Source organism: Trachypithecus francoisi, unplaced genomic scaffold, assembly GCF_009764315.1.
Source record: "Trachypithecus francoisi isolate TF-2019V2 unplaced genomic scaffold, Tfra_2.0 Contig00959, whole genome shotgun sequence".
In the NCBI taxonomy this organism is placed as follows: domain Eukaryota; kingdom Metazoa; phylum Chordata; class Mammalia; order Primates; family Cercopithecidae; genus Trachypithecus; species Trachypithecus francoisi.
In genome coordinates this window covers 15,015-28,905 of record NW_022681027.1, presented here as the reverse complement: position 1 = coordinate 28,905, position 13,891 = coordinate 15,015, and the positions used below count along the sequence as shown (strand labels likewise).

At 53.6% G+C, this 13,891-nt stretch overlaps 1 protein-coding gene across 1 annotated transcript in view; it reads left to right on the top strand.

Annotated features, from left to right (window-relative positions):
* The first annotated feature begins 270 nt into the window (after positions 1-270).
* Positions 271-13,891, top strand: part of LOC117090161 (rootletin-like) — a 28,618-nt gene continuing 14,997 nt past the window's right edge. Inside the window, 8 exon segments of the mRNA XM_033222171.1 lie at positions 271-524; positions 4,897-5,082; positions 5,175-5,258; positions 5,337-5,398; positions 5,480-5,645; positions 6,470-6,576; positions 12,781-13,017; positions 13,787-13,883. Coding sequence (XP_033078062.1) covers positions 390-524; positions 4,897-5,082; positions 5,175-5,258; positions 5,337-5,398; positions 5,480-5,645; positions 6,470-6,576; positions 12,781-13,017; positions 13,787-13,883 — 1,074 coding nt within the window. The 5' untranslated portion in view covers positions 271-389.

The window sequence follows — 13,891 nt, the reverse complement described above, 5'->3', positions numbered from 1 at the left end:
TACAGGTGTGAGTCCGCGCCCGCCCCACCCATTTTACAGATAAGTAAAACAGGCCCCAGAGAAGAATAGTAATTGGAAAAGGAGGGAGCAAGAACTCAGGGGTCTCCTGGCTCCTGGACTGGGCCTCTCTCCTGCACCTCCAAAACCTGCTGGGCCACACTTTAGCTGGAGCTGTGTTCACTTTATGTCCAGCTTTGTATCCCCTCCTTGCCTTCCTCCCTGTTCTCAGCTCTGCTTGCAGGCCTAATGCTGCAGCCATTCCCACCTGGGCTCATCCCAGGAGCCTGGATGGTTTTCTTGCCCTCCCCATGGTGGGAGGATGTCCCACTGGACCCAGAAGCCAACCATGTGCCCACTGTCCCTTGCCAGTCCCGCTGCCAGCCACGGAGATGGCATCGCTGCTGTCACTGCAGGAGGAGAACCAGCTGCTGCAGCAGGAGCTGTCCCGGGTGGAGGACCTGCTGGCCCAGTGCCGTGCCGAGCGCGATGAACTCGCCATTAAGTACAACGCGGTCAGCGAGAGGGTGGGTGCTGCCCAGGTGGTGGGCTAGGCCAGGGCTCCCCTGGTTTGAGGGCATGGAGGCATCTAGACCAGGCCCACACACGGGGCAAAAGATGGGCCCCGATGTCAGGTTGGCCTGGGCTTGGATTGAGGCTCTGCCACCTTGAGTGGCGTTGAACAAATCACTACATTCTTCAAGCCTGTTTTCTGTAGTGGGGATTGTAATGGGACGTGGAGTTGTGTGAATAATAGGAAATAATAGAATAAAGTGCCTGGCAAAGGGGCATTTTGTTCCCGTCTGTCCCAGACCTGTTAGGGGTGCGGGACACAGAGAACGAGATCCCTAGAGATTCCTGCCCCTTGAGTTTCTGGGCATCTCCCTGTGCTACCATTGCCACGGGCCTTGGGGCTGAGGCGGTGGCTGGATGCTGGCTCGAGGCTGGTGTGGGCATCTGCGGTGTTCTGCAGGCCATCTGGGGCAGCCACAAGACCTGCTGCCACTGCCTATTGGAATGGGTTCCAGGCAGGGAAGGAAGGAGAAGCAGGCCTGTCTTCATGTCCAGGCAGGTTTCACATCACCCGTGCTGCAGGCTTGTGGGGGTCCCACGGCCTGGGGCGGGAGCTGGGTGTGAGCCGGTGCCAGGGGTGCGGGATGCTCTTGATGCACTGTCTGCTTTGGGCCTCCAGGTGGCCGGGAGGTGACCCTGGGAAGTTGGTGGTGGCTGAAGATTGTAAGGGAGTTGCAAGTGGGACCGAGTGTATGTGTGCAGATGGGAGGCATGCAGGTGGCAGTAGCGTATTAATAGTAGCTACTGTTTATTGAGTGCCTACTGTGTGCCAGGTACGTGCTGAGTGTTTCACATTTAATACACCAAGTTCGGGACCATTATGATCCCATTTAACAAAGGAGAAAACAGAAGCTCAGGGAGGGGAAGCACCGTGCTGGGGGCACACAGCCGGTTAAGGCTAGACACCAGGTCTTCCAGCTCGCAGCCCTGGGGCTCTGGTTTCTAGACTAACCCAGTCTAGAACCAAAGTTCTGAAGTTTTGTTTCCTACGTACGGGAAGAGACACTGGACTAGGGATTTCAGGGCACAGCTGGCAAAGTTGGAAGGGACCCAGAGAGGCAGGGGCTGGCCCAGGGTCCCCTGGTGTGGTAGTGGCAGAGCTAGGGTTGGCGTGGGACCCCTGAGCTGGGCTTGTCCAGGCTGGAGCCCGCCCTGGGAGGAGGGTGTGTGTTCCTATGTGTGACTGTGGGGCGTGTCCATGTCTTGGGACACGGGGGCTGGACAAACCCCCGACGAGTTGGGACTTGTAGAGGAGCCGGGTAGGCGGCCCGCAGTGGCCCCTAGCATCAGGACAGTGGAGAGCTAGTTTTCCCAGGGTCTGCAGCGGGTGTGTAGGGCATGCTGGCCCCAGTCTTGCATTGTCAGTGGTGATGGGGCCCTGAGCCAGCCCTCCCTTTTCTTTTGGCCCATGCATGGCACAGTGCCACACCCCCAGGGCCTGCCTCTTAAATGCCACCTTCTGAAGCTAGCCCTGCCCCCAGTTGGCAAGGAAGGGAAGAGGTGGGAGTTGACAGGTTCCTCCTCTGCTGGGACACAGCAGCTGGGGCTGGGACTGCAGCACAGGGGGTCTGGGTTAGTGTGGAAAGCTCCCTCCTGTGGCTAAGGGGGCCCCAAATGGCACGCAGAGGGTGCCCACTGCTTCAGTTGTCCTCTATCCACCATGGTTTGAATGAGGCCCCACCTGGAGGGAGGGGCGGAACAGGAATGACTGCAAAGGCCCTTCCTGGAGGGCGGGTCCCCAGAGAACTTCAGAGCCTGGAGATCACCTTATCACAGATAGGAAAAGTCCGTCCTGGAGAGGGGGCATGATAGGCCCAAGGTCAGTGGTGGTGCTGGGATGAGACCGTTGGTCCAGGGCTCTGCAGTTGGGCAACATTCTTTCCCTGCCACCCCCTTGTCCCCATGGCCACAGGTGGCAAGTGCCTGCCCCTGCGGCCCTCACTGGCATGGTGGGCTGGGTTGGGGGGCAGTCAGCGAGATTGTTGTGATCTTTCCAAACCTGCAGCACCCCTGGCGTGGGGAGTGGAGGGAGGGTCAGGTCTGTGTCTTATTGACTGCATGTCCTGCAGGGAAACTGAGGAACTCCCAGAGGCCACCTCCCGGCCAAGAAAGGACCTCAGGCCCCCTATGGGGGTCCCCCCTTCTTGCTGTCCCTGAGAAGCAGGTGTAGGCGCAGCCGAGAATGGAAAGGAGGGAGTGGCCACGCCTCCCTTGGCTCCAGAGGACAGACCCCCGGGCTCCCTCGTGTCCATAGCAACCTGGAAAGAGTAAATTGAATGGCGGTCCGAGGGCAGCGGTTGCTAGGGGAAACAGTCAACTTCTTTCATCTCTGGCTTAGTGGCAGCCTCCTTCCCTTTTGAATTGCAAGTAAAATTGAAAGGCTGTTTTGTGCAGGGTGAAGTTTGTGGAAAGGGGTGAGGTGTGGCCGAGAGGGTCCTGGCTCTGGTTCTGAGCATTGGAGAAAGGGGAGGAGAACCCGGCAACGGCCTGAACCCCTCTGTGTCCCAGAGGCAAACAGTACCTGCTTCACACAGATGTGCAGTGTGGACACGACACGGGCCACGCCGGGCCCCACACAGAGACACACAGATGCACAAAACATGCCACAAACAACATAGCAAGACCCTAAAACCAGGCCACACAAAAGCACTCCAATTCACAGAATGTGCAGTGTAACCCGCACCCACAGATGGTGAGTGCGGGGCTAGTGTCAGAGTCAGCTGGGCTGGGGTGTTGTCCCTGCTGGGTGCCCCCGAGCCACTGTGCGCTCTCACACTGCCCTGCTCCTCCTTCACCTCTCTTTCCCCCAACAAATGGGGAAGATCAGGGGCCAGCAGGTACCTTAAGGGAGTTGAGAGGGTTCCATGGCTGGTAGGGGCAGCCAGAGCCCACAGGGGTCTGAGGATGCAGGGGATGGGAGCTGCCTGGGGGTGGAGGAAGGGCGGCAGCAGCAGAGGCTTTCCTGAGGTGAGGACGAAGGGGGCCTTTTTTTATTTTTTATTTTTTAAGACGGAGTCTTGGGCTGGACATTGTGGCTCATGCCTGTAATCCCAGCACTTTGGCAGGCTGAGGAGGGCAGATCACGAGGTCAGGAGTTCGAGATCAGCCTGGCCAACATAGTGAAACCCCATCTCTACTAAAAATACAAAAAATTAGCCAGGCGTGGTGGCACGCACCTGTAGTTCTAGCTATTTGGGAGCCTGAGGCAGGAGAATTCCTTGAATCTGGGAGACAGAGGTTGCAGTGAGCCAAGATTGCGCCATTGCATTCCAGCCCAGGAGACAGCGCGAGACTGTCTCAGTAAAATAAAATAAAAATAAATAAAGATGGAGTCTTGCTCTGTTGCCCAGGCTGGAGTGCAGTGGCGTGATCTCGGCTCACTGCAACCTCCGCCTCCCAGGTTCAAGCGATTCTCCTGCCTCAGCCTCCTGAGTAACTGGGATTACAGGTGCATGTCACCACGCCTGGCTAATTTTTGTATTTTTAGTAGAGACGGGGTTTCATCATGTTGTCCAGGCTGGTCTCGAACCCCTGACTTCAAGTGATCCACCCACCTTGGCCTCCCAAAGTGCTGGGATTACAGGCGTGAGCCACTGCACCCAGCCAGAAGGTGGCATTAATATACAGGCACTGTATAGGGCAACATCTGTGCGCATCTCTTACAAATCTTAATGCTGTATATTTGAGGGGGTTCATTCCTGTCCCCCTGGGGATGTTTGAGGTTGCCTGTATGTGTTATTGTGTGCATATCTTTAAGCTCACATATGCATAGGTGGATTGACACCTCTGTTTTGAATATATTCCCATGAGCTCATGCTATTAATTCACCATCACAACAAATATTTTACTGAGCGTGAGGCATGCATACCACAGCCACCATTCTAGTACTAAGACACACTGAGAAGCAAAAAATCCAGGCTTTCCTGAGCTCACATTGGGGTGGGGGCGTGGTGGGGAGACACAGGCATCAATGTAATAAACAGAAACCACGACAGGGCTGAGTGTTCTGGAGGACAGGCACCTGGTGTACTGAGGCCCCTGAGGTTGATCCCAGGTGCACCTTTGAGCTTTGCCTACATGGTTTGGGTTTGTGGGCTCACCTGCATGTGTCCATGCATGCCCCATCTGCATGTCTGTGCATGGCTGCATCACCCCCTGCACATGTGCACTGCCCCTGGGCTTGCCCACATGTGCCTGCTCCCCAGGGTGCCAGACTATCAGCCTACGAGGCATTGTGGGTCTGGGCCCAGCCTGGTGTCCCCTACAGAGGCCTGAGCCTGCCTTCCCAGGAGGCCCAGGACTCTCACCCACGGCCCTTCCCTGCAGCTGGAGCAGACTCTGCGGCTGGAGTCTGGGGAGCTGGAGACGCAGGAGCCCAGGGGGCTGGTTCGGCAGAGCGTGGAGTTGCGGAGGCAGCTGCAGGAGGAGCAGGCCTCCTACCGACGCAAGCTGCAGGCCTACCAGGAGGGCCAGCAGCGGCAGGCCCAGCTTGTGCAGCGGCTGCAGGGCAAGGTCAGGGCCACCCACTCCTGCTCCTGCCCTCCCACGTGTTCACTTTGCCCTGCCCCAACCCCTGGGGCTCACCATCAGCTCCCCATCCCCAGATTCTCCAGTACAAGAAGAGGTGCTCGGAGCTGGAGCAGCAGCTGCTGGAGAGATCCGGAGAGCTGGAGCAGCAGCGACTGAGGGTGGGTGCCAGGGTGGGGCAGGGGCAGGCCCTGCCCTCTACCTGCCCAGCCTGATGCTTTAACTTTTCTCCCACCCAGGACACAGAACACAGCCAAGACCTGGAGAGCGCCCTCATTCGGCTGGAGGAGGAGCAGCAGAGGTGAGGGCGCAGCAGGGAGGGCCAGGGCTGGCAGGATGGCCCCCTGGGCGAGTGCCTGCTGATCCCCTGTGCCCCATTCAGGAGTGCCAGTCTGGCCCAGGTGAATGCCATGCTCCGAGAACAGCTTGACCAGGCAGGCTCGGCCAACCAGGCTCTGAGTGAGGACATACGAAAGGTGACCAGCGACTGGGCACGCAGCCGCAAGGAGCTGGAGCAGCGGGAGGCAGCATGGAGGCGTGAGGAGGAGGTGGGCATAGGGGTAGAGGGAGGCCAGCTTGACCCAAGGGGAAGGTGCGCTGCAGAGGAGGGAGGATTCAGAAGCCTAGAGAGGGAGAGGGAGCACTGTCCAAGGGAGCATGTTAGCAGAAGTAAATAGCCATCATCACAATAGCTGGTCTTTATCGATGCGTAGCATGTACCATGTGCATGGTGTGCATTGACCTTTATTCCTTGTGATAACAGCATGTGGTAGGTGCTGTCATTCTCCTGATTATAAAGAGAGGTTAAAGCTGGTTGCTGTGGCTCATGCCTGTAATCCCAGCACTTTGGGAGGCTGAGGCAGGTGGATCACCTGAGGTCAGGAGTTCGAGACCAGTCTGGCCAACATGGTGAAACCCCATCTCTACTAAAAATACAAAAAATAGCCGGGCATGGTGGCACGCACCTGTAATCCTAGCTATTCAGGAGGCTAAGAGATCGTGCCACTGCACTGCATCCTGGGCAACAGAGCAAGACTCTGTCTCAAAATAAATAAAGACAGGTTAAGTAACCTGCCCACAGTCATGCAACTGGCAGCTGAGAGGCAAAGCTAGGTCCCTTGCATTTTTTCCCTTCCTTGCTGCCTGTTGCAGCCAAAAGAGGACTTGAAAGCCAGGTCCCTGTGCAGGAGGGAGTCATGAGGCTTGGGAGGCTGAGCGTGGCTGCTGGGGCACAACTCTGTGCACAGGCCCACAGGAAGACCCGCTCCCTTGAACGGTGGTGCCTCCTGGAATGGTCGGAGATGGGGGAAGCTGGGGGAGGTGGTAAACCTGCTCTCACCCCAACCCTTCCCTCGGCATGTCTTCCCTCCAGTCTTTCAACGCCTACTTCAGCAACGAGCACAGTCGCCTGCTCCTCCTCTGGAGGCAGGTAGTGGGGTTCCGGCGGCTGGTCAGCGAGGTGAAGATGTTCACTGAGAGGTGAGGCCTGGCCGGGGACGGGGCAGCAGCTGAGAGCCAGCCCTGCTCTTTACATCCAACTCAACTCAGTTGAATGTCAGTTCAACTCAGTGCACCTACTGTGCACAAGGGCGTGTGAGGACACAGAGGCAACTTGTAATAACCATTACCACGGTCATGGCAGTCAGCATTTATTAGATGTTTACTCTGAGCTAGACTCTTTGTATATTTTATTTCAACTAATATTCATAGCTTCCCTGTGAAGTAGGAACTGTGTTCATTCCCATTTTACACATGAGGACATTGAAGCACAGAGAGGTTGAGTGATCTTCCTGAGGTCACACAGTAGTACCTAAGTGGCTGAGTCAGAGTTTGAAGTTCCTGATTTTTCTTTTCTTGAGACGGAATCTCGCTCTGTCACCAGGCTGGAGTGCAGTGGCACGATCTTGGATCACTGCAACCTCTTACCTCCTGGGTTCAAGGAATTCTCCTGCCTCAGCCTCCTGAGTTGCTGGGATAACGGGCATGCCGCCACGCCTGGCTAATTTTTTTTTTGTCTTTTAGTAGAGACGGGGTTTCACCATGTTGCCCAGGCTGGTCTCGAACTCCTGAGCTCAGGCAATCCGCCAGCCTCAGCCTCCCAAAGTGGTGGGATTATAGGCATGAGCCACCGCACCAGGCCGAAGTTCCTGATTTAAACCCACTAGAATATTCAGCTTTGCAACCAAGGACCTCACAGCCTCTAGGGATGAAGAGACGTAGATCCCCAAAATTGTAGACTAAGGAAGCGAGTGGTCAGTGATATGTACATGGGACAGAGGGAATGTCCTGGAGGCTCAGAAGGATGGGAGGGGTTGGGAGGTCAGAAAAACCGTTTTGTGGAGATGGAATTTGCTCAGAGCCTCAAGGAATGGGTAGGGTTGAAGCAGAGCAGCAGGCACTCCAAGCAGAAGCAAGGCATGAGCAAAGGCAGGGAGGTGGGAGCCCATGGCAGCCAGGGGGGTTGCAACGAAGCACTGGTACAGGGAAAGGAGAGCCTGCCTCAGCGGGGAGCTTGGCCCTGCCTGATGTTTGAACAGGGGCGTCTGATCGGTGTGAGCAGTCAGCTCAACAGTAGTGTCGGGGAGGCTGTGGAGAGAGCCCCAAGGCAGGGGACCAAGGTGTTTCATTTAGTGCATTAAAAACATTTTAGTTAGTAATCTTTTCTTTTCTTTATGCCTCCTGGTCTCAAGCAATCCTCCTACCTCAGATCCTGTGCAGTTGGGACCACAGGTGCATGCCACCAGGCTTGCTGATTTTTTATTTCTTGTAGAGTTGAGGTCTCACTTTGTTGCCCAGGCTGGTCTTGAACTCCTGAGCCCAAGTGATCCTCCTGCCTTGACCTCCTTTGGTGCTGGGATTACACACACCTGGTTTAATAATCTTTTCTTAATATCATCAAATAGCCAGTGTCTAGATTTTCCATATGTCTCATAAATGTCACAGATAGGCCAGGTACAGTGGCTCACGCCTATAATCTCAGTACTTCGGGAGGCCGAGGCAGGCGGATCACCTGAAGTCAGGAATTCGAGACCAGCCTGGCCAACATGGTGAAACCCCCATCTCTACTAAAAATACAAAAATTATCCAGGCGTGGTGACACAAGCCTGTAATCCTAGCTACTGGGGAGGCTGAGGCACCAGACTCGCTTGAACCCAGGAGGCAGAGGTTTCAGTGAGCCAAGATGACACCACTGCACTCCAGCCTGGGTGACAAAGTGAAACTCTGTCTCAAAAAAAAAAAAAAAAAAAATTCACAGATAGTCTTGCTTTAGTGTTTTCTTTACAATTTGTTTGAATCCAGATCCATAGACATTCACAAAATGTGAATGGTTGCTTTGTCTTTTTTTTGTTTTGAGATGGAGTCTCGCTTTGTTGCCCACGCTGCAGTGCAGTGGCGCCATCTTAAGTCACTACAACCTCCGCCTCCTGGGTTCGGCAATTCTTTTTTTTTTTTTTTTTTTTTGTTGAGACGGAGTTTCGCTCTGTTGCCCAGGCTGGAGTGCAGTGGCCGGATCTCAGCTCACTGCAAGCTCCGCCTCCCGGGTTTACGCCATTCTCCTGCCTCAGCCTCCGAGTAGCTGGGACTACAGGCGCCCGCCACCTCGCCCGGCTAGTTTTCTGTATTTTTTTTTAGTAGAGACGGGGTTTCACCGTGTTAGCCAGGGTGGTCTCGATCTCCTGACCTCGTGATCCGCCCGTCTCGGCCTCCCAAAGTGCTGGGATTACAGGCTTGAGCCACCGCGCCCGGCCCGGGTTCGGCAATTCTATGGCTGCAGCCTCCTGAGTAGCTGGGATTACAGGCGTGTGCCACCACACCCAACTAACTTTTGTATTTTTAGTAGAGATGGGGGCTTCACCATTTTGGCCAGGCTGGTCTTGACCTCAGGTGATTCACCTACCTTGGTCTGCCAAAGAGCTGGGATTACAAGACCGAGCCACTGTGCCGGCCCCTGCTTTGTCTTTTAAGTTCCTTTTAACTTACTTGTTCAGGACACTGGGCCAATTGTCCTTGGAGATTCTCATGGTCTGGATTTTGCTGGTTGCATCCTTATGGTGTCAATTAACATGGTTCTTTATCCCATGTATTTCCTGTAAATTGGATGTTGGATCTAAAGCTAGGTCAGATTCAGGTTCTTCTGCTTGCTTTTCTTTCTTTTTTTTTTTTTTAATCAAGACTCCATAAGTAGAATGTATTCTTCCATCGGAATGTCCCTACGCCTGGTGTCTCTCTTTTCGAGATCCAACCCACTCATCAGAGGCTGCAAAACTATGAGCTTCTCATTTAGTCACTCCTTTGTATATTAATTAGAATTCTGGAATGAGGCACTTTCCCTGCTTACTATCGGATAACCAGTGGTACAGTTCATTCAGGGAAGGAAAGGAAAGGATTTAACCTGTATTACCGACTTAAAATACATTTTTTTTTTTTTTTGAGACAGTGTCTGTCTGTCGCCCAGGCTGAAGTGCAGTGGCACAATCACAACTCACGTTAGGCTTGACCTCCCAGGGTCAAGTGATCCTCCCATCTCAGCCTCCCAAGTAGCTGGGACAATAAGTGTGCACCACTATGCCCAGCTAATTTTTTTTTTTTTTTTTTTTAGAGATAGGGTCTTGCTATATTGCCCAGGCTGGTCTCAAATTCCTGGACTCAAGCAATCCACCTGCCTCGGCCTCCTAAAGTGCTGGAATTACAGAAATGGGCCACCATGCCTGGCCTTAAAATACATTTTTAAGGGCAGGCGTGGTGGCTCATGCCTGTAAATCCTAGCACTTTGGGAGGCTGAGGCAGGTGGATCACCTGAGGTCAGGAGTTCAAGACCAACCTGGCCAACATGGTGAAACCCTGTCTCTACTAAAAATACAAAAATTAGCTGGATGTGGTGACGTATGTCTGTAATTCCAGCAACTTGGGAGGCTGAAGCAGGAGAATCACTTAAACCGGGGAGGAAGAGGTTGCAGTGAGCCAGGATCACACCACTATACTTCAGCCTAGGCGACAGAAGAGACTCCATCTCAAAAAAAACAAAAACAAGGCCGGGCGCGGTGGCTCAAGCCTGTAATCCCAGCACTTTGGGAGGCCGAGACGGGCGGATCACGAGGTCAGGAGATCGAGACCATCCTGGCTAACACTGTGAAACCCCGTCTCTACTAAAAATACAAAAAACTAGCCGGGCGAGGTGGCGGGCGCCTGTAGTCCCAGCTACTCGGGAGGCTGAGGCAGGAGAATGGCGTGAACCCGGGAGGCGGAGCTTGCAGTGAGCTGAGACCCGGCCACTGCACTCCAGCCTGGGCGGCAGAGCGAGACTCCGTCTCAAAAAAAAAAAAAAAAAAAAAAAAAAAAAAAAAAAAAAAAAAAAAAAAAAACAAAAACAAAATTTTTTTTTTTTTTGAGACGGAGTCTCGCTCTGTCGCCAGGGCTGGAGTGCAGTGGCCGGATCTCAGCTCACTGCAAGCTCCGCCTCCCGGGTTCACGCCATTCTCCTGCCTCAGCCTCCCGAGTAGCTGGGACTACAGGCGCCCGCCACCTCGCCCGGCTAGTTTTTTGTATTTTTTTAGTAGAGACGGGGTTTCACAGTGTTAGCCAGGATGGTCTCGATCTCCTGACCTCGTGATCCGCCCGTCTCGGCCTCCCAAAGTGCTGGATTACAGGCTTGAGCCACCGCGCCCGGCCAAAAACAAAATTTTTAAGTAGCCTTTTAATATTTTTATATTTTACTTTTGATTAAGTCACGTGTTCACAAGGTTCACATTTCAAAACGGTACACAGTAAAACGGCTCCCTCTCCCCGCTGACCCCAGATGTTCCCCTTCCCTCCTTGGAGGTAAGCAGCATTATCAGCTTGTTTTTCTTTTTATATACACAATTTTTTTCTTTTTTCTTTTTTCTTTTGGCCACCAAGTTACTATGAGACGCATTATCAGTTTCTTTTTTTTTTTTTTTTTCGAGATAGAGTCTCCCTCTGTCTCCCAGGCTGGAGTGCAGTGGCACGATCTTGGCTCACTGCAACCTCCATCTCTCAGGTTCAAGCGATTCTCCCACCTCCACCTCCCAAGTAGCTGGGATTACAGGCATGAGCCACCACACCCAACTAATTTTTGTATTTTTAGTAGAGGCGGCGTTTCGCCATGTTGGCCAGACTGGTCTCGAACTCCTGACCTCAGGTGATCCTCCCACCTCGGCCTCCCAAAGTGCTGGGATTATAGGCGTGAGCCACCGCGCCTGGCCTATCAGTTTCTTAAGTGACCTTCCAGGGTTATCTTATATAATCAAATAAAGCAGATCACACACACACACACACACACACACACACACAGACACATGCACACTTTTTTGTATATACGCCTGGTAAAATTTCTTTTTTTTTTTTTTTTTTGAGACGGAGTCTTGCTCTGTCGCCCGGGCTGGAGTGCAGTGGCCGGATCTCAGCTCACTGCAAGCTCCGCCTCCCGGGTTTACGCCATTCTCCTGCCTCAGCCTCCCGAGTAGCTGGGACTACAGGCGCCAGCCACCTTGCCCGGCTAGCTTTTTTTGTATTTTTTTGGTAGAGACAGGGTTTCACCGTGTTAGCCAGGATGGTCTCGAACTCCTGACCTCGTGATCCGCCCGTCTCGGCCTTCCAAAGTGCTGGGATTACAGGCTTGAGCCACCGCGCCCGGCCTACGCCTGGTAAAATTTCATCTTCATAGTTCTTGAAGACGCTTTCCTCACCTACCAGTTTTAACTGGGAAGTGACTCTGTGTCAGACCAGGAGGAACTTTTTCACTGGTTTTCTTTGACCACAGAGTGTTCCACTGAATAGATGCACCATCATGTACTTAGTAGCAGTCCCCTTTTGATAGACATTCAGGTTGTCACCAGGATTTTTTACACGAGCAATGCTACAGTGAACCTCCTTGTCCACAAGCCATCTCCTCTGTGCTGGGGTATATCTTTGGATACGTTCTTAGAGGAGGAGCTGGTGGGAAGGTCCTATGCATGCATAGTTTTCGGAACTCTTCCCCAGTGCCTTCCCTTGTGGTTGTACTCACCCTCATACCAGCTGTGTAGGGGAGCTCCTGTTACCCCAAAACCCCTCCCTGTGTATTATGTGACCCTTTTTTTTTTTTTTCCCCAATCTGATAGTGGACAAATGGCATCCCAGTGTAGGGTTTGTTGTTGTTTTTTTTTTTCTTCCTCTTTTGTTTTTGAGATGGAGTCTCACTGTGTTTGTCATGCTGGCCTCAAACTCCTGGGCTCAAGCAGTCCTGCCTCAGCTTCCCACATAGCTGAAACTGCAGGTGCATGCCACTGCACCCAGCCTAATATATTTTTATTTTTATTTTATTTATTTTTTTGAGACGCAGTCTTGCTGTGTTGTCCAAGCTGGAGTGCAGTGGCATGATCTCGGCTTACTGCAGTCTCCATGTCCTGGGTTCAAGCAATTCTGCCTCAGCCTCCCAAGTAGCTGGGATTACAGGCGGGTGCCACCATGCCCCACCAATTTTTGTATTTTTAGTAGAGATGGGGTTTTACTATGTTGGCCAGGCTGGTTCAAACTCCTGACCTCAGGTGATCTGCCTGCCTCGGCCTCCCAAGAAAGTGCTGGGATTACAGGTGTGAGCCACCACGCCTGGCCCCAGCATAGTTTTAATTTGTAGTTGGGAGCGAGCCCCATCCCATCGCCAGCCTGTGCTCTCTCCCCAAGGGACCTGCTGCAGCTGGGAGGGGAGCTGGCCCGGACATCATGAGCTGTCCAGGAGGCAAGCCTGGGAGTGAGCACGGGCCTGCGGCTGGCAGAGAGCCAGACCGAGGCAGCCCTGGAGAAGCAGGCCCTGCTGCAGGCCCAGCTGGAGGAGCAGCTGCAGGACAAGGTGCTCCGCGAGAAGGACCTGGCCCAGCAGCAGATGCAAAGCGACCTGGACAAGGCTGACCTCAGTGCCAGGTGGGTACCTGGTGGGTGCCGCACAAGGCAGGCATCCCTGCAGAAGGTAAAACTGGAGGGTTGGGGAGAAGGGAGTTTCTGTTCACTAGGCACAGGGCCTTCCTCTGTGAGCTCAGCCAGTCTTCCCAGGCACCCCACTGAGGTTCCGAAGGCACTTGCCCAGTGTGTATCACAAACAGCTTAGCCTCTGATGACAGAACTTGTGGCCGGGTGTGGTGGCTCACACCTGTAATCCCAGCACTTTGGGAGGCCAAGGTGGGGGGATTACCTGAGGTCAGGAGCTCAAGACCAGCCTGCCCAACAGGCAAAACCTGTCTCTACTAAAATACAAAAACTAGCCAGGTGTGGTGGCACATGCCTGTAATCCCAGCTATGAGGGAGGCTGAGGCAGGAGAATCGCTTGAACCCAGAATGTGAAGGTTGCAGTGAGCCAAGATCACATCACTGTATTCCAGCCTGGATGACAGAGGGAAACTCCGTCTCAAAAAAAACAAAACAAAAAAAGAACTTGTGCCCCTTACTCCTGCCCCCTGGACAAGTCCTCAAGTGCTTTCCCATGAGATAAAGCTGGTGGGAAGCTCATTCCTCTTTCACAGATGAGAAGTGTGAGGTCTAGAGAGGAGCCGGGACTTGCCTAAGGTCACACAGCCAGGGAGGTGGATGTTAGGGTCCCTGCCTCGGGTTTGGAGAAGCGTGGTGGACACAGAGCTAGTGGATTTGAGAGGCAGGGGTGGTCCCCTATTCACCTCTGTTGCTCCCCCAACTCCAGAGTGACAGAGCTGGGCCTGGCAGTGGAGCGTCTTCAGAAGCAGAATCTGGAGAAGGATCAGGTCAACAAGGACATCACCGAGAAGCTTGAGGCCCTGGTGAGACG